Raw genomic sequence first — 23,767 nt, forward strand, 5'->3', positions numbered from 1 at the left:
CTGTACCTGCATACTAACCTTTTGTGATTCATGTACTAGCGGACCCATATCATTCTGTGCCACTGAGCTTTGCAATTTCTCCACTTAAATAGTAATTTCATCTATCTTCTGCCTGTCAAAATGGATAAGTTCATGTTTTCACACATTTTGCTCCACCTGCTAACTTTTTGACAACTCTGTTAACCTATCTACCCTTTTGCAGACTTTCTACCTTCTCTTGATAACTTACTTTCCTATAATTCTTGGTAGCCTTGGCAAATTTGCCAATCTATTTTTAGTTGCTCATGGGCATTGGCTGGTATGTCTACCATATATGGACCTCGAAATGTGACGACTTAGGCTATTTTAGGGAACAGTTCAGAGTCAACCATATTGTTATAAACTTGTAAACCAGACCAGGTGAGGATTGTCCAGGTAAAGATTTCCTTCCATCGAGGACATTTTTGTGACAATCAGGTATTTTCATGGTCACTATTAAATCAATAGTTTTTTAATTCCAGATTTTTTCATTGCAGGCTGGGAAATTTGGATTCAATAGTGTGACTCCAACCCACTTTGCCTGGACATTTGCCTAGGATGCTGGATTACAAGTCAAGTGCCACCACCTTCCTATGTTTGGTCCTTTCATCCAAGTCAGTGACATAAATAATAGATAGTTATGGAACCAGCACGGATCCCTGTGGCACACAGGTTGCAGTTTGACAACCTGAAAATGATACGACATCGGGTTATAGTCCAACAGGTTTACTTTAAACTGCAAGGTTTCAGAGCCTGAGGAAGGAGTGGGAGCTCCAAAAGCTTGCCTTTGCCTTTGACTTTGTCCACCCCCGTCCAACACCAGCACCTCCACATCACGAAAATGATACATTATCCCTAATATTTTTTAATATCCAGAAGTGCTCTTATACAAAACTGACTTGTTTTCCCATCACCAAATCACCTATGTTTTTTCTCTCCATCTATTAAGTAACACCAGTAAATCACGTGTGTTTTCCAATTGATTAATTTACATGCAAATCTCGTTCAGGACGATGCAAGCCATCAAAGGTGAGGAAAATGTCGGGAGACGGCTAAATCAAAATGGAGTTGAAAGATGTCTGCCTTCTGTTAGCTAAAGAATCCTTTATTACCTCCTACATTATGTAACTTACCTAATGCCTTTTGGAAATGGAAAGCATATTAACTCTGCCATGATGATTTTATGAGCGTTCTATTTTGACTTCCTTCATAATTGTTCTAGTAATTTCCCTATACATATGTTGGGCTAAATGTCTTGTTGTTTACTGTTTTCTGTCTCCCTCCTTGTTTGACCAAATACATTACATTTGCTATTTTCCAATCTGCTGTGGCTATTCCAGAATCTGAGGACTTTAGGAAGATAATAAGCAATGCCTCTGTCTTTGTAGTCACTTGTTTTAAGGTCCTAGGTCTAGGCTATCAGATCCTGAGGCCTTGTTAGTCTTCAGGTCTCGTTGCTTTTCCAAGATCATTTTCCTTGATAATGGTGATTGTTTAAGTTCCTTCTTTCTGCTCATCTCTTGATTTTCAAGTAACTTTGGACAATGAACTCCATCTTCAACACCGAGAACAGACACCACATGACACTCTTTTAACATCTCTATCATTTCTTTGTTTTCCATCAATTCCTCAGCCCCTGTCCAGAGGACCAAATGTAGACTGACTTTTTTAAAAAATTTGAATGTTTATTGAAACTTGTATCATAGTGTTTTATTGCTTTGAGTTAGCTTTCACAAACTCTATTATTTCTCACTTTTGGTTTAGAAATTATTTACTGGGTTTCAAAATGTGATCAATCTCTGACTTACCACAAATCTTTGCAGATTTGTTCGGTGTTTCTTTTGATTTGAGACAATCCTCAACCTTTTGCAAGGGATGTTGCATCCTTCGAGTCAATAAATACTTTATGATGTTTGCCACTGCAGCTCCTTTGTCCTACCTTTTGACTAGCTGTTCCAGTTTACTTTGGCTCTCCCTTCATACTCCTTTATTGAAGTTTAAAACACATGCATTAGACCCACAATTTTGCCCTTCAAGCTGAAAGCAAACTTGATCATAGCATGTTGCCTAAAGGCTGCATTTACCATAAGATAAAGACAATTCCAGTTGTCTTCAGAACTTGACGATTGAAACAATAGCAACAGGCAACATCATACACAAAAGGAAAATAAGGTTCTGATGAAGAGTCACTGGAATCAACGTTAACTCTGCTTTCTTCTCACAGAAGCTGCCAGACCTAAGTTTCTCCAGCAATTCCTGTTTGTTTCAGATCTCCAGCATCTGCAGTTCTTTGTTTTACTTTCGGAAAATAAGGTTGTTGAAGATAGGGTGTTGTGAATCAAATGTTTGTTCAAAAGTGAGTAGAAGTCTTGTGTGGCAGACAAATAAAGGTAGAGCAATGCAAGATCAGTTCCTCTGTGGATACACCAGAGTAATAGTGGTGGAGGAACGTAGTGTGGTTGACTGTTTCAACATCTCAAAGGTTGGGATATGATTAAAAAGGGCCTTATTATAGGTGCAATTACAGAACATGCCTTAGACATTGATCACTAAACTGATGATTGTAGTGATTGTAAGGAGTTCAGCCAGGTGGACGTCATAGAATTTGAGTTCCCTGTTTGGGGTTGTGAATCAGATGTTATCAGGAGTGTCAGAGACTCTGCTCAGTCTAGGAGCTGGCTTTAGAGGTTTTGGGAATAGAAATTTTCAGAGAGCGTAGCACTCAGTTGGGTGTTCATTACATTCAAAGACCTGGAGAAGACAGAGAATTTGTTGATAGCTTGATATTTCGAGAGGATGAAGGGATACAGAGTGACTGTAGCAAAATTGGAGCAAGGGTATGTAGTTGGTTTGGAAGGAGATTTAGGTGCTTTTTAATGGACCTCCAAAGAGATGGATATGATGAACATTGGTGTGGAGATAGGGAAATGGTTTACTGATGTGTGCTCAGATTACATAGGGAAGGGGTTGTGGCTGAAGATATAAATAAAAATGCCCATCTGGTCATTCAGCATTTACAAATTCTTTGTGGTTAAAAGCCTTTTAAAGACCACTTCAAACTGCAGTGGTAACTTTTCTCTGTAGAGGTCTTGTATTATCTATATATTTTTGGTAATTTCTGTTTTATTTTCAGTTTTCAGAATTTAAGGGTTTTTTAAAATGCTGTTTGGATGATCTGTATGGTTGATTTTGATTTTTGAGGAAGTGTAATTCATAAAATATTCATATTTAGCACTGGACAATGTTGGATTGTCGAAAGAGGGTTTGTAATAAATCTTATCTTGAAGAGTATTGCAGTGGGATCTGTTTGCCTTATACAATTCTCCCCCCATTTTAATCTGCAAATATTATGGTCCCAGCTGATTATTATTATTATTTTAATTATTATTATACAAGTCAGATCCCAGACTGAAATGTGGATTGATAAATGTTTTTGTTTTAATGAGGTAGCATCTCGCTGAAACATAAGCACACAAAGTTGCAGATTTTGTTTTAACAATAAAACATTGTTGTTTCATTCAGTTAATAAACATAAAATAAAACAAACCAAACTATTTACTTCTAACACAGACTTATAAACACAAAGTGAAAATGTAACGACATTAGTTCCAAAATACTCCTTTACAAATTCCAAAATGAAACAATATCAAAGCACCCCTTTTACAGTACTCCCACTAGGAAAAAAAGGCAAGATTTAGTAGGAGTGACTACCTATTTTACAGGTTGGGAAGAATGAGAAAGGATTGTGCCATGATATGGATTATTTCACTTATTTGGCGGGGGGGGGGGGGGGGGAGGTGGTGAAAACGTAATTGAGAGATTCAAACATGCAGTGATGGGTTAGATGATATGGATTTTCACATGACTGCATACCAAAAGATAGATGAGTAGTTAGAGATTGGTGATTGATTGATTGATTAATTGTTTGCGAGGACAAAGAGATCAAGAAGGTAATGATGGAAGATTTGAAAAGTACATGGACAGTCCAAGAAGAGAGAGAACATTTTACAATATCAGCAATCGTGGAGACCCCAGAAAGAAAGTTAGGTGGCAGCATGATGGCACAGTAATTAGCTCTACTGCCTTACAGCATCAGGGACTCTGGATTGATTCAGCCTTGGGTATCCATCTGTGGTGTTTGCATGTTCTCCCTGTGTCTGTGTGGGTTTCTTTGGGTGCTTGAACAATCTATGTTTGTTCAATAAATCATTTAACTTGCATGAAACCATAAATTCTGTGTCTTATAATCCTGCCCCACAGCTACCTGATGAAGGAGCAGTGCTCCAAAAGCTAGCATTTCCAACTAAACATGTTGGACTATAACCTGGTGTTGTGATATTTTAACGTGAGGACTGGGGGACCTTAAGATTGGTTCTCAACTCTTTCTATAATCACGCCTGTAAATTAAGTTAACTCAACTTCAGTTTTACAATTAAACTGTCCAGGTCCTTGTGCTATAAAGCAACAGTTGAGTACCTCTACAATCTCATGCTATAGAAAATTGCACTATGGGAAACTGCTGCAGAAAATTGCGCTGTAGAAGATTACTAATAGAAATTCACTATAGCCATTCAGTAGAAAGTTCGCATTATCTAAGCAACGTCCACCATTTGTTGATCGCATTATAGCCAATTCATGCTGACGAAACACGCATTATAGCAGAGCGACTTGTAATTAAAAGTCTAAAAGGCATTGTTTAGGCATGCTATCGGTTTGATTTATGTGGCTGCATCAAGGGATAATATATTTGAGAGAGAGGATTCCAATAACTGGTTTAATGAAACTAATTTGAAACATTAGAACATCTTGTAAAATGGAACAGTCTCTCAATTTATGCAGTAGGTGCATAATACTAAAGGTTCTGTCTTCCCGCTGCTTACCATGCTGCTTTTTAAGTGAAATATCAATTGGTAGATACTTCAATACTGTAAGATGTTATTGGGGTAACCTTACTCAGATAAGGAATGGTAGGTGGCTTAGCTTTGAAGGGTTTCATTGACTTGTGACCATTCCAAAATAACACAGTTAGAATGGTCAGAGTACACATAGGACCTTTAACAAGTGAGAAGGCTTCCATGTCCTGGATTTGATGGATGGAATGGCCTGGTCTATGGTACTTGCCAGAATGATCTCTTCCATCCCTGTCAGCTGATTGGGATGTTGAGCCAAAGCTGGCAACCCTGAAGAGTTTTCCTCCATTCATTTTTCCTCTTATCCACCTAATTGTATGTTTTAGGGATTGGTGAGTGCGTTGGACCAAATAATTGCAGTTTTTGATTCAATTTGACCAGTTTTCAAGGGATAGGTAACCTGCTTCTGGGTGTAGGGGGAAGGGGGGAGTGCGGTCACCACATTGCTTACTTTCTGGAAGAATCTTTCTGTTCTCTTATTTGGATAAGTGGGTTTGGCCTCCATTTTGTCAGACTCTGGACTCCTCTCACATGAAAGTCTGTGGTCGAAGGAACTATGTCATCTAGGTAGCAATCTGTAAAACAATGGATAATTGACTTGCTGGGTTTGTTATCTCTGGCGAGAGCTGGAAAGTTTGAACTTGGGAGAGAAAGAAACTTTATACCATGAAATAACCACAGCCTTGATGTTTCTTTGACAAATATTATTTCTATCAATTCTGATATTCTCAACCACTCGTTCAATTTACATTCATGGTTCTGCAATTTTCTTGTGGTTTGTCATATAATGTATACAATTAGCAGATGTGGTTACATTTGGTCGGTTTAATTTTGCCGTACTCACAGCCATACAGCACAGAAATAGACCCTTGGTCCACTCATCCATACTAACCAGGTATCCCAAACTTAAGTAGTCTCATTTTCCTGTGTTTCACCCATATCTCTCTCAAACTTTCCTATTCATGTATCTATCCAAATAGCTTTAAAATATTGTAGCTGTACTTGCATCTACCATTCCCTCTGGCAGTTCGTTCTATGGACCTTCTGTGTGGAAAAAGTTGCCCTTCTGGTTTGTTTTAAGTCTTCCCTCTCTTAGCTTAAACCTATGGCCACTAGTTTTGGACTCTCCTACACTTTGAAAAAGACCTTGGCTATTCACCTCATCTATGACCCTCAGGATTTTATAAACTTCTGTAAGGTCACCCCTCAGCCTCTGATGCTCCAGGGAAAATAAATCCCAGCCTGTCCTTATAAGTCAAACCCCCCCGGATCCAGCAATATCCTTGTGAATGTTTTCTGCACCTTCTCAAGTTCAACAACATCTTTCCTATAACAGGGCAAGCAGAATTGTACTGAGTATTCTAAAAGAGGCCTTCCCATTGGTTTGTACAGTGATGTCCTAACTCCTATATTCCATGGTCTGACCAAAGAAGGCAAGCATGCCAAATACTACCTTCACCAACCCAGCTACATATACGGCACATTTGTGGAGTTATTTTCAAAGCTTATCTGTGGTGCAAAAAAGTGAATGTGACTCAAGTAGTTACTTTCAAATTGACTGGGGCTTAATAATTTATGAAAATGTCAAACTGATGTATATAAGTGCAGGAGAATTCTTATTGCATTTCAAAATGAAAATCTCCTTTCTTCCTGTTCGATGTAAGTGCTACTGAATTTGTCCATCTGGATTGATGTATGATGCTAGCTACATCTACAACAGCAAAGGGCAGCAAAATATAATGTAGATCAATGTGATACTATCCTTGACATTTGCAACTGCTCACTGCAATGCTGCTTTCTTTAATGTCTGTCTCTGCAAAGGATTATTTTGTAGGGTCAATTTTCTGCTCCTGTGTACAAAGTGCAGGGGGTTTGGAATTGTCATCAAATGTTTGATACTAAATGTATTACAAATTTGAAATTGAGCTTGATTTGGACATTTTTGTTCTCAGCATATTGAAGGGGATGTGGAAAAGATTAGTGTACAGATGTAGTTTCTAGAGCAGTTATAAAACCATAGGAATAAGAGTAGGTCATTTGTCCCCTCGAACCTGCTTTGCCATTCAAAGGATCAGGGCTGATGATACCATTGAAACAAGGGTCCAAGGCTAAAATGGCTTGCCCCTTTTAGGTAAGTTCTTCAAGCTTGCCCATCGATCTTTAAAAGTCTTTTGACAAGTGTGTTTACCATGCTTTATATCCATGCATTTACAGACTTAAGTGACTGGTGTGTGCTCCCAAGAGACGCAGGAAGGAAAACTAACTTAATTTCTTTTGTTAAAGTGCGACTTTCACAATTGTAGAACGTGTCTGATCAAATTGCATCTATTTGATGCTCTCTGGCTATTCTTTAATTTCCTTGTAGGTGAGAATGTATTGGAAATATTTACAGCAATAGTAGTCATTGGTTTCAGTTTCAGTCTGGCTGAATAGTAAAATAAATGAAAAATTCTGAAAGCTGAAGAGTATAGTTAAGAATACTTCAAGAGTATTTAAATGCATGCCATTTTTAAACTTCACAAAGTTTTTTTGCTTTCACCTGCTGATCATCTGTTTCATCACCCACTTTCATGCCAATGTAAAGCAATAAGTTGCTGGAGCTTCCTGTTTCACGTTTACACTTTTTAACAATCCCCCACCCTGTGCTCACAATCTGATGGAAGAACTTCCCTAGATCCAAATTTCAATATTTGAAAATGCCATAAATAACTTTTTTCATTTAGACCTTTTTATAGAGTAAAGTTCTTTTGAATTCTGATCTCCTGTGAAAAGTAACTTTATAACCTATTTCTTGACCACATAAGTTTTATATGTTTCAGATCATATGAAGTGTATGAATCATGAGCAGGAGTAGGCCGTTACTTCATGTCTGTCCCTCCATTTGACAAGATCATGGCTAATCATCATTGTGGTATCCATCTATTCTCCTGTCTCATCTTTATCTCTACATTTCCCTGCTAACCCATGATGCCTTCATCTATCAGGTGTGTATGTAACTCAGCCTTAAATAAACACAGTGACCTCGCCTTTTTAGGGAAGAGAATTCCACAGATCCCCTGGTTCTCCTCCGGGGAGAAAAAAAACTATCATAAAAAAGAGACCTTCATGTTCTTAAACTGCATCCCACAGCTGGAGTCTCCCCCAGAAGAGGAAACATCCTCAGTGCTTAACTTAGGAAGAAGTGGGTACTGCAGATGCTGGAGATTAGAGTCAAGATAAGAGTGGTGCTGGAAAAGCACAGCAGGTCAGGCAGCATTCAAGGAGCAGGGAAATCAGCGATTTGGGCAAAAGCCCTTCATCAGGACTCCCTCAGTCCTGTCGAGTTGCCTCAGGATTTTATCTAATTCAATATGATCACCTGTCATTCTTCTGAAGTCCAGTGATTATAGGCCCAACTTATTCAACCTTTCCTCATAAGCCTTTTATCTCAGAAATGACCTATGAGGCTTTTCTAAACTGCTTCTCATTAAAATTATATATATTTTCTCAAAGAAGGAAACCAAAACTGTGCATCGTACTTGGCCTTGGTGAGACCACATCCTCATGTACAGCTGCAGTAAAACATCTGTTCTGTGTATTCCATTCCTAATGCATAAACCTCAATGTTCAACTTTCCTTGTGGTTCCTGCAAATTAATATTTTGCTGATCATATGCCAGGATGTCCAGATCCCTTAGTATTGCCAATTTCTGCATCTCTCTCTCCATTTAAAGATTCAACTTCTTAAAAAAATTATTTCTCCCAGAGGACAAGTTCACATTTATTCACGTTTTATTCCAGTTGCCAGTTTTTTTTGTGCACTCATTTTAACCAATCAATCTAACTTTGCAGGCTGTTGAACAATTACACAACAGAAGGAGGCCATTTGGCCCATCATAAGCCTGTCAGGCAACAACGATCCAACTGCATTAATCCCATTTTCCAGTGCTTGGCCCATAACCCTGGAAACTTTGGCAACACAAGTGAATTTCTAATTGTTGCTTAAATGTCACAAGAGTTTCTGACTCAAACACCCTTTCAGGCAGCGAAGTGCAGACTTCCAAAACCTTTGAGTGAAAGAAAGTTCTTCTCCACACTCTCCTTAACCTTCTATCTTATAGTTTAAATCACTGCTGCTAAAAAAAAATCTGGTCACATTCATATAAGAAAGGGAATTCCTACACCCCACAGTCAGTGTGAGGAAATTTCAGCTGATTGACACGAAAGCTGAGTGTGTATGCTTTTGGAAATTTGAGTTTAAGTGGGAATTTGGTGCAAAGGGGGACAGAAATTATTTTACTAAAGTCTACTGCAGGAAGTAAACTTTTCTGAGTGAGAGGTCAGTGGGAAAGAAGAAAAAGTATGAATCAAGAGGCCGAACCACAGTAAGACCAGTGGCAGAATGATGTCACAAACCACAACAAGAATTGAGGAGCTGAATATTACTTAACCGAAGAAAGGCTGCAGAAAGCTACAGCGCAGTGATTTGGAAGTCTTCATGCTTAAATTTCAAAAAAGCCAGCATTCAAATTAAGGAGGTAAAAGGGAAAGTAGGTTTTTGATTGCCAAGGAGATCAAGGGTTATGGGGAGAAAACAGGAGAATGGGTTTGCGAAACTTACCAGGAATGATTGAATGATGCTGGAAATCTGAGTTGAAGAGTGTGGTGCTGGAAAAGCACAGCCAGTCAGACAGCAGGAGAATCAGTGTTTCAGGCATAAGCCCTTCATCAGGAAACTGGTTTGAGTCTGCACCACTATTCAATGGGCTGAATGGCCTAATTTCTGCTCCTATTCTTATGGGAAGCAAGTGGACTCTTCGCCTTTATTTCAATGGGATTTGAATCTAAAAATATGGACGTTTTGCTATATCTGTGCAAGGTACTAGTCAGACTACAACAGGAATACTGAACTGTTTTGGGCCCCTTATCAAAGGAAAGATACGCTGGCATTGGAGGCAGTTCAGAGAAGGTTCACTAGAGTGATACCAGGTGTGGAGGGACTGTCTTATGAGAAGAGGTTGAGTAGATTGGGTCTTACTCATTGGAGTTGAGAAGAACGTGAGGTGACCTTACCGAAACATACATGTGTGTTTGGAAACTTGACAGGGTAGATATGGAAAGGTCGTTTCCCTTATGGGAGAATCTAGGACCAAAGAGCATAATCACAGTAAGGCGTCAAGACAGTGATGTGGAGGAATTTGTTCTGAGTGTAGTGAATCTGTGGAATTTTTTATTGTGGAGGGCTGTCGAGGCTCGATTGTCTTTCTCATCCTTGATCAGATTTAACAATTCGTATGGGATTCAAGGGTTACAGGGAAAAAACAGGGAAGTGAAGGTGAGAATGATCAGACTGGCCATGATCTTGTTGAATCAACGAGGTAAAAACAATGACTGCAGATGCTGGAAACCAGATTCTGGATTAGTGGTGCTGGAAGAGCACAGCAGTTCAGGCAACATCCAAGTAGCTTCGAAATTTGCCTGAAACGTTGATTTTGAAGCTACTTGGATGCTGCCTGAACTGCTGTGCTCTTCCAGCACCACTAATCCATGATCTTGTTGAATGACTGGGCAGACTTGAACTGAATGGCATGCTTTTGTTCCTGTGTCTCATGGTCTGAAAGTAGACTACCATCACTTTTTAATGGCAATTTGGGATGGAAATAAATGCTGGCCAAGCCAATTTCACCCACATCTGGTGGGAAACAAAATCAAAAACATCTATAATCAGCACAGAAAACAAATTTTACTGAATGTTTTTCACTTCTTATAACTTTAATTTAACAATCAAATATCAGTCAACATAAATTACACCATGACATATATACTAATTCAACTTCTATTGAATATTGAACTTGTAATAAAAAAATAACAAATATGTTTCATGTACTCACTGGACAGTGCCCCTGGACTAAATGGCACCAATTCCAACTACAAAATCCTTCAAAGCAATGAACATCAGCAGAATTCCAATTCCTTTCATTTTGATTTTAGTGACTGCTCCCGACCAGCTTGAGTTCATAGGCAATGTCTTTAAAATAGTGGATTTCTCCAGATTCTGGGCAGCTCTGCTCCCTGCAGTCTCTATCTATTGACACTAATTTTGAACAATTGGTGACAAATTTGTGAACTGTGGGGTCAGGCTTGACAGACAAAAACCAGCTGTAGCAACCACTGACTTTGTTTGTTCCCGACTCCAGGACCAACTCTTCATTTTCTGCCTGTACTTCACCGCTGACTGATCTGAACATGGTTGGCTCTTTATCTTGTATTTGTTTCAAGCAGCTTTAGTTTCCCCAAAGTTCTCGAACTTCAGGTTTCCTTTTGGCTTTCATCAGCACAAACTTGAAGGTTCAGTTTCCCTTTTGTTCAGGGTCTGACTCAAAAAACAGAGAACAAGTTTTGAAGCTATTGTATGTGTCCCTGAAAGTATTAATACAGAGGGGTGCCATAAGGCTGTCATGTCATAAGAATCTCAGTGATAAGGTTGAACATCCCAGTCCTCCTCAAAGTCTGTGTAATGATGTCACTCAATCCTTGTGATCTGTTGAGTTGTAAGTAGTTTTTTTCTAACACTCGAGATCAAGCACACCCTGTAGATCCTTGAAGGATGGTTGCAGCAAACCTCGTGCATGAGGTGCATTCTGCAGCAGAAACCTGAAACTCCATACCAAGCTTTTATTGAAGACTCACTTTTTCCACTTGCACCAGCATTCAGAATTTTGGAAAAGGCTGAACTTTATCACTTTCAGAAACATGGTGTTCCTTGCCTTATAATCATGATGTGGCACTGGTAACAAAAGCTGTGCATGCCATGTGCAAGGCATAGTCTTATTGACTTTAACTGTTGCGCTATGAAGAATGTGAAAAACAAGTGGTCAGTTCATCCATTTTGTTCTGAAGAAATTTAAAAACTGACAAAGAATGTGAATGATTGTGTGCTGTTCGAAAGTAGACGACAGGAGCATTTTGAAAGTTAAATTTAAGTCACCTATTTCAAGCAGTATTTTCTTTGAATATGAATAAATTTGTGGACAGTTATTTTCCACATCTGTTTGTGATTTAAGATATAGAGAACTTAAGTTTTCTGAAGACAATGTTTCCCTGTTCTGCCTGAGCAATGTCATTTAGCTTGGAGATGTTTAAATAGGAGCATTTCTAAATGCCCAGCAAAAGGTGGTTCTGTAACTGGAAAACATTTGAAAGTCATTAATTTTGTTTTTATGAGGTTGGAGAGTCACAAACACGTGTTAATAATTTAGGAGCCAGAACTTTATTTTTAATCTGAATTGTAAAATAGGTCGCTACCTGAGTGTAGATGCCAACATTTTTCATCCAAGAATGAGAGGAATGGGTAAAAATGTTCCAATGTAAAGCTCTGATCTTACACCACAAAATGCTTTTGAATAAGGAAGGTTTGGGAGGTTAATCATTGGCAAGGTATTTTGTATGGTGGCCATGTGTGCTTCTAATTACAAATGCAATGGGAGAAATTTTATCTTTGTTAATTGCTGGCCACTTTTATAGACGATCAACCAGATGTTCTGGACTTGACCCTCTAAAGTCCAGTTGTGTACTTTAAAGTCACCTCAGTGTTTGTTTATTTTTATACTTTTCCCCCTGAAGGGTATACAAAATAAAAGTATGGTCAGTTAATTTGTTGTTGTTGTTGTTGTTGTTGTTTGTTGTGAAAAACTCGTAAAGTTCACAGCAGATGTTTGTGTCTTGCAAATTTGAAACACAGGACTGCTTTTGAAAGTTAATTCTAAAATTAGTTGCATTCTGTGCAATATTTTCTTGTGAGTTTGTATTTTGAGACTGTAAACAGTTGATTGTTCAGATATATTTATTGACATTTTACAAACTTTTTTCCAATGATTTCTGCATAGAGTAGTTCCAAAAGAGTGTGAAGATGATATAAAACATCATTTTGGAATGGTTTTTGCAGTGAAAATGTTTTCTTACCAATTGAAATATTCCATCGTTTTTTAAAAAAAACTTTAATAAAATTGCACAACTAATTATCCAAAAATAGCATGATGTGAAACCAACAGAAGACTTCTCTCCTTCAGCACTCAGATATTTTTCAAATGAAACTTTTTTGTTGTTGTTTACAGGATATTTTGATTTGAATGCTGGAATGTACTTTTAAAAATTATAATTATAATCCTGCAAATGAACAAGGAAATGAAGTATTATACCTCACTGACTCAGCCACCTATAGTTCAGAAAATACTTTTTTGGAAAAAAAAACTTTAAGCAGCTGATTATCAACACTGTGTGTCTTATTTCAAGAAATTTCTGTAGCATAGTTAGCTATCAACTATGATAGCTGTTCTGGAGTGCCTCCACTAATTAAGGTTAAAAATCTCTCAACACCAGGTTATAGTCTAACAGGTTTATTTGGAAGCACTAGCTTTCAGAGCACTGCTTCTTCATCAAATAGCTGTGGAGCAGGACCATAAGACACAGAATTTGTAGCAAAAGATTAGTGTCATGCAACTAAAATGATATATTGAATAAAGCTAGGTTGCTGTTAAGTCTTTCATCTTTTGAATGGATTTCAGGTTTCGGTTCATTAACACTTAAATCCCAAAACTACTTTTAAGTCACATTCTCGAGATAACTTAGGGTTTTAGAAAAAACAGTGACATCTCAGCTTAGACAATGCATTAAAGGTGTGAAGTTAGAGTCTGTCTGTATCCCAATGTTGAGTCAGACTGGTTCTATTTCCAAAGTGGAATTTATAAAATATTACATGATTTATTGACTGCCTGCAGATTGTGTTTTTGTTTGAGCAAAATAGAATGTATTTGCAAATGTAAGTCTGTAAATTCCACTTTGGAAATAAAACCAGTCTGACTCATGATTGGGATACAGACAGGGGAGAGGACATAACAAGTGCTCACGCTGTCAATCCCATTGAAGTGAAGCAGCGTTGGAGAGAGGCTTCAGCAATGCTGCAGGTCCCTTACAAATAGGTGTGAGTCTGTTCAGAAACAAACCCTGAGTCAAAGAGAGGGAGCAAAGCAGGCTGAGCAAGGAAAAAGGAAACTTCAGAAGACTTCAGAATCCCATAGGAGAGGCATTGAATCAATTATCTGAATAATCAGTTATCCAAACGAAATACTGCTTGCCATCTCGTTCGGATAATTGAGGTTCCTCTGTATTTCTGAATTTTCTGCTCCTCACTAGTAGAAAAGTCTGCTCAGTAAGGTTTACAATACTGGCATCTAATACTGCCCTCGCACATTTTAGTCTATCCTAGATATGTATGAGATATTTGTCTTTGTGTTAATTCTTTACAGGTTTCTCATCTTGGAATATCTGACTTTGACTTTGGATCAACAGTCAAAGTTGTTGGTAACTATCTGTTTAATCAGTTGATAATTGGTTATCCACAGATTCAGAATTTCAGACATGATATGTATTGTGGTGTGGATTTGATGGGAGGTTGGCTCCCTGGAATTACATAAAACATGTGGGATTCTGTTCATTATTAAACTACTTCCCCATTGAATATTTTTGAACTGTGTACTAGCTGTGATGTAAAACCTACCAAGAAGGGTGTGAGGGTTTTAATCTGATAAATGCAAACTCTGGTCAGTTTTAACTGGGTTGGACACATTTGTGAAGGTGAGTGGTCTAATCGTTCCATGTTAGATTTGGTCCATGCTGGCTGAATGTTCCTTTTTATTGCTTCACTGTTGTCTCATGTATGCTGTTAAGTTGGTTCAGAGAAGATAATCATGGATTTGCTGTTCGTTTTGATTGTGATAAGGTTAACAGAATGCTGTCTACCTATTTCTAAACATTTCCTTCCTTTCAACATTTGTTGAAAATGTTTCTTGACTGACTTCTATATGAGTCAAGGGTGTGGTGCTGGAAAAGCACAGCAGGTCAGGCAGCATCCGAAGAGCAGGTGCATTGACATTTTGGGCATAAACCCTTCATCAGGAAAGGCTTCTGTATGAGGTTGGTGATCACCTTGATTTCATAGAACCTTTTTTATAGTTCTCACATGACCTAGTTAGTGTATTTGGGTTGTGTTTTAAGCATATAAATAATATTGTTGAGCTTGTGCAGATTGCACAATAATCTAATTGCCAGCCCAGATTCATGTGTGTTTTTTATGGAGCTTAGTAAATTCTGAGGATGCCATCGGTTGAAGTTTCCAAGAAATGCTAATTTCTTATAGATTGCTACTCTGCCCCTTTTTTTTTTAAATGAAGGCAGGAGTTCTGCAGTTCTGGCAGGAAGTTCTGATCACGCCTCCTTCAGAAAGGCAGTTCTGTACTTCATTTTTTGACACTTCTCACATAGTGAAGAACTATCAGAGGAGAACAAACGACACTTGCTTTCCACAGCAACCAACTGTTGTATTCTGACATTTAAAGGTTCAGAATCACATTGAGACACTTTGACAGCTGCTCTGCAATGGTAAGTGAGGGGTTAAGGGCTATTAGGTTGGGTGGGTGGCAGGATGCAAAGTGAGTTGGAAGGCACATTGTGTGATACAAGATGGAAAGTGGTCTAAGTACATCATGCAGTGCTTAGTGTAGGTCAGGATAGGTAAAAGAAATTTGGGTCTGACAGAGAATGGTGGATGTTGGATTGGGCGATTTGAGTGGCAATGGGCTCTGCTGTGGGGTAGGGGAAGGAGTACAGAGAGTCCTAATGGGAGGAGAGGCAGTGGGGTCCAGAGTGGGGCAAGGGATGTGGTTCCGAAGCATGCTGAGGTGGTCAGATTCAGAGAGGAATAAGGGAGGGTCTCACTGTGGCCTTGCTCCCTCCACTGCATCCCCCGCCCCACCCCACCACCCCTCCCCAGCCACCACCACAACATCCTCCAATCCCTCAGCCCTCTAACTTTTCCTTTTAGTTCTGGCCTTTGCTGTATCTCTTGTATTAGTTACTCCACTAATGATGCCTGTTGTTTTTATCTGCTTTAGGTGCAAAGCCTAGAGTTCCCTACCTTAACTTCTTGAGCCCTCTACCCCTCCTCTTCTCTTCTGAATTGCAGTTTAAAACCTTCATCTTTGACTAGACTTTTGGTCAAATGTCCTCTTGTATCCTATTGTGGAACAGTATCAAAGCTTTTTCAAAGCATTGCCATGGAGAATCTTGGGAAATTCATTGCATTACAGATGCTATGCAAATGCAAGTTATAGATGGTATATTGTTGAAATGTTTGTTTCCGCAGGAATTGATTCTATGCTTTGAAATTTCACCAAACTTAGATTGATAAAAGACTTGTGCTTATTCAATAGAATTAACAATCTTGTAAGCTTTTTACAGCTGAAAGTATTTTTGAGATGTCGTCACTGTTGTGTGGCTTTCTGCTTCCTAAAAAAAGGCAAACTCTGGCACTTACAGAATAACTGTTCTTGCTGTTTTCAATATTTTTGAGTCAATTCAGTTGTTTTCACTATGTACCAACTGTACACTAACTTGTATTGAAACTAATGCTGCTTTCTAGCATTTTTAGAAAGCAAAATTATTCCACAGCAGTTATCTCTAGTGTTGAGTTGACAGTTTGTGTTCAAGGATTTCTGCAGGAGTTTATCTTTGATATTGATTTTATTGCACAAGTCAGTTATTGTTTGGAGAATAAAACTGAGTTTTCTTTTGTCTTCCTTTCATATATTCTTTCAGCTCAACCTCAATCACTGCCTTGGCCAACTACTTCAGCACTGGAACAGACTGAGGGGGAAACTGGCAAATTACAAAATGGCCACATGAGTCTGACTAATGTAAACGGAATTCACAATGGGGTCACACGTGGGATTTCAGACCACAGAAAGCTCACTGCTCCAGTCTCTCAAAAAATGCACAGAAAACTCCAATCAAGCCTTTCTGTGAGTAGTAGTGGTAGCAGGAAAAGCAAATTAAGCTCTACAAACTCTCAGAAACCAACTTCCACACCAGAAGGTAAGTTTATCATTCTGCAGAAGTGTTTTTTATAACCTTACAGTATTCATTTTAAATAATTCCATAGAACAATTCCATTAAATATTTCTGTGAAACTTGGCACCACTTATCTGTGCTGAATTTTTCCCTGAGCAGCCTTTGTTTTCTTTTTAGATATGCTTTTATCATTCACCTGATTAGAATTTTTAAAATTGCACCACTATTTTGATTCCCCAGAAATAATTCATTCTGTAAACTTTTGAGGACAGTGTTTTTTAAACAGAAAGGAATGAGTTATTTCCCTTTTCTGCCTGTGATTCATTTTTTTTTATCTGGACATCCTGATTTACCAACCGGATGTATTTTCTAATTTAAGGATCTGACATCTTCCAAACTGTTTGCTTACGTGATCATTCATAATGGTTTATCTTGTATTTCACATAGATTTTGCCGATTTGTCACCCTCAAAATATAATCAGGTTTTTTTTTATGACCCCTTTAGATTATGCAAGACGTGCATATTCAAGGATCTGAATTCCTTTGTCTTTCTATCCTTGTAAAAAAAAACAAGTTCTCCTTTCTTAAGGAAGTGTCATATCCAGATGTAAGGTGCCTCACTTTTAATAAATAAGTTAAATAGTACATCCTGGAGGCCTGTGACCAATGGAGTGCCACAAGGATCGGTGCTGGCTCCTCTACTTTTTGTCATTTACATAAATGATTTGGATGCGAGCATAAGAAGTACAGTTAGTAAGTTTGCGGATGACACCAAAATTGGAGGTGTAGTTGACAGCGAAGAGGGTTACCTCAGATTACAACAGGATCTGGACCAGATGGGCCAATGGGCTGAGATGTGGCAGATGGAGTTGAACTCAGATAAATGCGAGGTGCTGCATTTTGGGAAAGCAAATCTTAGCAGGACTTATACACTTAATGGTAAGGTCCTGAACATAGAGACCTTGGAGTGCAGGTCCATAGGTCCTCGAATGTGCATTCACCGGTAGATAGGATAGTGAAAAAGGCATTTGGTATGCTTTCCTTTATTGGTCAGAGTATTGAGTACAGGAGTTGGGAGGTCATGTTGCGGCTGTATAGGACATTGGTTAGGCCACTGTTAGAATATTGTGTGCAATTCTGGTCTCCTTCCTATCCAAAAGATGTTGTGAAACCTGAAAGGGTTCAGAAAAGATTTATATGGATGTTGCCAGGGTTGGAGGATCTGAGCTATAGGGAAAGGCTGAACAGGCTGGGGCTGTTTTCCTTGGAGCGTCGGAGGCAAAGGGGTGACCTTAGAGGTTTTCAAAATTGAGGGGCATGGATAGGATAAATAGGCAAAGTCTTTTCCTTCGGGTTGAGGAGTCCAGAACTAGAGGGCAGAGGTTTAGGGTGAGAGGGGAAAGATATAAAAGAGACCTAAGGAGCAACTTTTTCACGCAGAGGGTGGTACGTGTATGGAATGAGCTGTCAGAGGAAATGGTGGAGGCTGGTACAAGTGTAACATTTAAAAGGCATTTAGATGGGTATATGAATAGGAAGGGTTTGGAGGGATATGGGCCGGGAGCTGACAAGTGGGACTAGATTGGGTTGGGATATCTGGTCGACATGGACAGGTTGGACCGAAGGGTCTGTTTCCATGCTGTACATCTCTGTGACTCTATGACACCCATATGATCACATCACAAAAATTGTACATGAGCCAATTCCACCTCTTCCTCACTTGGCAACCATTCCTTTGCACTTGATGCAGGGTAATTGGATGCTATATTCATTCAGCAGTTATGGCTGATTTTCCATTCCCTATCATATTGATGATTGACTGTATTGCATCACCCATAATCTTGCTGAGATAGCTAACTCAGCATGAAGTGAAATTTGAAGTTGAAAACCACCTGCTTTTGATGACTTTGTAGCAAAATTTGAGGACAAAACAAGCATTTTTTTTGAGAGTGCAACTCCTTCTATTACGCCATACTGATAAATGCTGTTTTGCAGATTTCCTAGATGACTGCCTAAAATGAGTAATAGGTTGTTCATGTAAATAAGTGAGGGGAATATAGTTTGCCTCAGACAGGCTTGTAAAACTTGTGTCAGTTGTGGAGCAGAAGCTGGGAAATACGCTGGTTGGAATTCTTAGGCATTGGTGCCTCTTAAGCGGTAACCAGCACTGTTCGGCAAATCTTGATACAGACTGAGAAGCAATTTTGGACAATTGTCAGACCTTCCAGTTTGGTTGCATGCAATCAGCCTGCAAAAGTCTATAACCAATTTTCATACTGGATCTCTGAAAAAAGAGGAATCTTTTCAACAAATCTTTTCAGTCTCACTTTTTACTTTCACCCAATTTGAGATGAATAATTCAACCATGAGATACGATTTGCAGGTGTAGATGACACCGAGTCCTTTACAACTGCAGTTGTACACACTTCATTTAAATTTAGGCAGTAAAAGTTAACATTCCTAGGATGCTTGAATTCTGATCAAGTAACTAAAAGACTGATGTTTAACTTTTTTTTGAACTTATCCAACCAATTCAGTTGTTTGTTAACGTACTGGAATAGCTGTCACAACTTTGTCTTAAGTATTCTTTTGTTTTCAGTAGCATTGGTTGCACAACATGGGGTTTATGATCTGTGTGTGTGTCACACTGACCAATACAATCATTAATCATGGTGGATAATGGGGGGGTGAGGTGTGCTAGAAGGATGGCCAAACTAACATGGATGACCTGAACTTGGTATTTTGGCTTTTGTATCAGCCCTTGTGCACTTGTACAGTTTTTGTTTTGGTTGGTTGGCCAAAGTACTTCAATGAGATGAGGTCACATATAAAATCATTGTTACTTTATTGTGCAGATAGCTAAGGAATCGGAGAGTGATGGTTAGTAAAAAGAAACCATTGGCTTCACTTAAACTTGTGAATAAGAGAAATACAAAGTTTTGAATCTGTGTATCCCTGCTTTGAAACTGGGGGATGCGGGGGTGAATGAAATGATCTAAAATCCCAAAATGGCGTTGAAGATTGCTGGTAGTTGATAGATCTACAACTTAATTTAAATTACTATTACTTTCACCATCTTTTGAAAATGTCATCTCCTGGGACTTTAAAAAAGATGCATTAACCTTTGGCATGATTGTTAGTTCCACTGGACGTTAAAATCCTAGGAAGGAAAAGAAATTGCAGGAATTCTAAAAGGATGTTGATAATTGATAAGTAACCTAATGTGTTTCTTAAATGAGGCTCTCACTGGTCTGTGGCACATATAATCAACGCCAAAATTGTATCTTAAAAAATAGATTCAGTGTCTAAAGCTACTTTTAGTTTCAGTGTAACCTTTGCAAATTGAGGTTTTTGACTTAAGAATAATGCAAATCCAATGTTTCAGGCCTGATTCTGGACCAAAGCAAAGTAAGAGTCATACTGCTTCCATTCAGTGTCAGTTTGAGGATTCTGGGTTTATACTCGATGGAGTTTAGAAGGATGAGGGGGCATCTAATTGAAACATCCAGAATATTGAATGGTCTGCACAGAGTAGATGTTGGGAAGATGCTTCCATTGATAGGAGAGAATAGGACCCGAGGGCACAGCCTTAGAGTAAAGAGATCTTTTTAGCATGGAGATGAGGAGAAACCTCTTCAGCCAGATGATAGTGAATCTATGGAATTCATTGCCACAGAAGGCTGTGGAGGCCAGGTCATTGAGTATATTTAATACTGAAAGATTTTTGAGTGTCAAGGGGATCAAAGGTTACAGGGAGAAAGCAGGAGAAGGGGATTGAGAACTTGTCAGCCCTGTTTGAATGGTGGAACAGACTGGATGGGCTGAATAACCTAATTTCTGCTCCTATGTCTTATGGTCTATAACAAGGCCTGGTGTGTGGGGCTTGGCATTAGAACATGGTAGATGGTGCCTTGAGCCCTAAGGTTGTTCAACTCAACATTGAGACAAGAAAGCTGTAGAGTTTCCAAGGAGAAAATGAGGTGCTACTCTTCCAGCCTGAGCTTCACTTCATTGGAGTATTGCAGCAAGCCTGAGACAGAGAGGTTGGCCAGGGGACAAGACATGTTGATGTTGCAGACAACTGAAAGCTCAGGGTCTCTTTTGCAGACAAAGTCCAAAGATATGCAGGTCAGGTGAATTGGCCATGCTAAATTGCCCATCGTGTTAGGTGCATGAATCAGAGGGGAATGGGTCTGGCTGAATTACTCTTGGGAGGGTCGGTGTGGACTGGTTGGGCTGAAGGGCCTGTTTCCACACTGTAGGGGATCTAATCTAATCTAAATGTAGTTGTTCTGCTAGCAATCACCAGTATACGCATTGTTTCCCCACTGTTAAGCAGATCACATTGTGAGCAGTGGATATAGTGGACTAGATTGAGTGAAATGCTGTTTCACTTAGAAGGTGTGTTTGGGACCTTGGGTACTAAGGAGGGAGGAAGTAAATGGGCAGGTGTTCGACTTTCTGCAGTCTAAATTTATGGATAAATGTAGGCCATGTTAATACTACCTACATCCCATTTTAAAAAACTCTCTTGGATCAACTGCACTCCTCAAGCACTTTTTTTTTCAAAAACCTACATTCAAGAAATTTAAAGTATGACTATAAGTCTGAACATTTTGAACATAACTGTTGGGCAAGCAATGATGTAGCTGACCAACGAATTCATGTATCAACGAGGCTGGACACTTTTAGACTGAAATTGAATTCTGACACTGGAGAGACACCGCAGCTTCTAGAGAAGAAGATGTCACCTGTTTCTTTTCTAAATGCTGCTCAACAAATTACACTCAAAACTGCCATAAATTTGGTGATGGTTTGCATTTCTTGCAATGTAACTAGGTGTTTATTCAATTTAATTTTCACTTCTGCAGGGGACTGGCACATCTATTGCATAAATATGAAAATTTCTGAACTGGATTCCTTTATTGGGTTTAAAATATAGTGGCTTCATCAAATGCTTAGTTAGATCCTTTTTCTAATTTGCATTTAAACAGAGACTAGTCTGCTGAGTTTCTGATCTGTATTGAATAAAAATGTGATTTATTCATACTTGCGAATTTCCCTCTTCCAGTTAAATCTTCGCCAGTAGTTTATTTTACTAGTGCCTTATTTGCATTTTATAATGGAGCAACTCTGTCATACATATTTCTTGTATTTGTATTTAACCAAAGGAATGCCAGTTCTCTCTAGTCTTTGATGTACTTTTTGTCTTTTCAAATCACTTTGCGTTTAGTGAAGCTAGAAAGTGCATTTATAGTCTTTTAATCGATGTCTTGAACTTGCATAATACCTGAAAGTGGAGATAAATTGATGAGTCAATTACTGCTTCTGCCTTCGGGGCTTAACAGTCAGTTATATTAATGATAATTAATAGACTTTAGTGAGCAACTAATTTTTCAGGAAATCAAAACAGGATGTACAAGACATGAAGGAAGTGAGTTGAGGGCTCTATTTGAAGCAGAATGTTAATGGGTGATTTTTTTTTTTCCCAAAGAACACAGCATTCCTGCCTGTAGGCTTCATAGACTTCAACTCATTATCTCATTGATCTAATTTTGTAATGTTTCACTTTTGTACATTTTTTGGGGACAGAAAACAAATTTACACATGAAACTATTCCATAAACAATACAGATATTTCACTGGATCTGTAGACAGAATATGTGTGCAGCTCATTCATTTTTTTTTTCCTCCTGGAACCTAAATATGCATTTGTGTCTTTCAAGAATAGGTTACATGTCTACATATGACTTGGGGAATGTATGAAGTAAGGGAAGTGATCAAAAATAGAATATCCCTGAAGAAGAATATCTCTTTTTTTTTCAAGTGCATTTTGGTATGGCAGTATTCTTAATTAATTCAAATTGGGATAGAGAAAATGTATGCCACAATCCATTTCAAATGTAGTACCTGTACAATAAACAACAAAATATATAAAACTGTCGCATATGCAACAAAGTTGTTGAAAGCTGTTGAATAAGCAAAATAGGATATAGCCTGGAGGGCATTTTTGTTTAGTATAGTTATTTTTCCCCATATTATGTGACAAAAAAATACCTTCAGTTATGTAAATGAATTATCTGCAGTAACTTTGCAGGTGTATTAGAATGCATTTAGACATCTTTGGCTCGATGGTTACAGGATGATGCAGAATGATACCAATAGTGCAGGTTCAATCCCTGTACTGGTTGCTATGGTTCGTGGAGGCTGTGTCCTGAACATGATGTAGAATTGTGTTCCTCAAGCCATGTAACCAGTTCTCTTCTTCCCTGCACCCCCCCCCCCCCCATTATAATTATCCATTCAAATCAATCCAGAGAGTAGTGTGGAGTCAACATTCCACTTGATGTTAGTGGGTTTCCCAGCCAACGAGTAAGCCTAAAGTCCCCCGATCGTTGCCTATTGATGTGCTTACTAACAAGAATATGGTTTTAAAGTGCAAACCTCACTTCATGACAACAAGTAGAATAACCTGCCATGGAATGTCTCTCCAATTTATATTTTCCTCCTCCAGGAGTGTTGCTGAACAAAGAGACTTTGGAGTGCAGGTGCACAGCTCCTGGAAAGTGGAGTCACAGGTAGATAGGATAGTGAAGAAGGCATTTAGGAGGTCATGTTGTGGCTTGTACAGGACATTGGTTAGGCTACTTTTGGAATATTGCATGCAATTCTGATCGTCTTCTCATCAGAAGGATGTTGTGAAACTTGAAAAAGTTCAGCAAAGATTTATAAGGATGTTGCCGGGGTTGGAGGATTTGAGCTATAGGGCGAGGTTGAATAGACTGGGGCTGTTTACTCTGGAGTGTCGGATGCTGAGAGGTGACCTTATAGAGGTTTATAAAGTCATGAGGGGCATGGATAGGATAAATAGACAAAGTCTTTTCCCTGGGGTGGGGAAGTCCAGAAGTAGAGGGCATAGGTTTAGGATGAGAGGGGAAAGATATAAAAGGGACCTAAG

General features: G+C 38.8%; 1 protein-coding gene across 4 annotated transcripts in view; it reads left to right on the top strand.

Annotated features, from left to right (window-relative positions):
- Nucleotides 1-23,767, top strand: part of mdfic (MyoD family inhibitor domain containing) — a 49,705-nt gene that overhangs the window by 20,426 nt on the left and 5,512 nt on the right. For all 4 annotated transcript variants that reach the window (XM_072551480.1, XM_072551479.1, XM_072551482.1 and 1 more), the window contains exon 4: nucleotides 16,559-16,834. In XM_072551480.1, coding sequence (XP_072407581.1) covers nucleotides 16,559-16,834 — 276 coding nt within the window. The remainder of the gene's footprint in view (nucleotides 1-16,558; nucleotides 16,835-23,767) is intronic.

This window comes from Chiloscyllium punctatum, chromosome 32 (genome assembly GCF_047496795.1).
Source record: "Chiloscyllium punctatum isolate Juve2018m chromosome 32, sChiPun1.3, whole genome shotgun sequence".
Classification (NCBI taxonomy): Eukaryota; Metazoa; Chordata; class Chondrichthyes; order Orectolobiformes; family Hemiscylliidae; genus Chiloscyllium; species Chiloscyllium punctatum.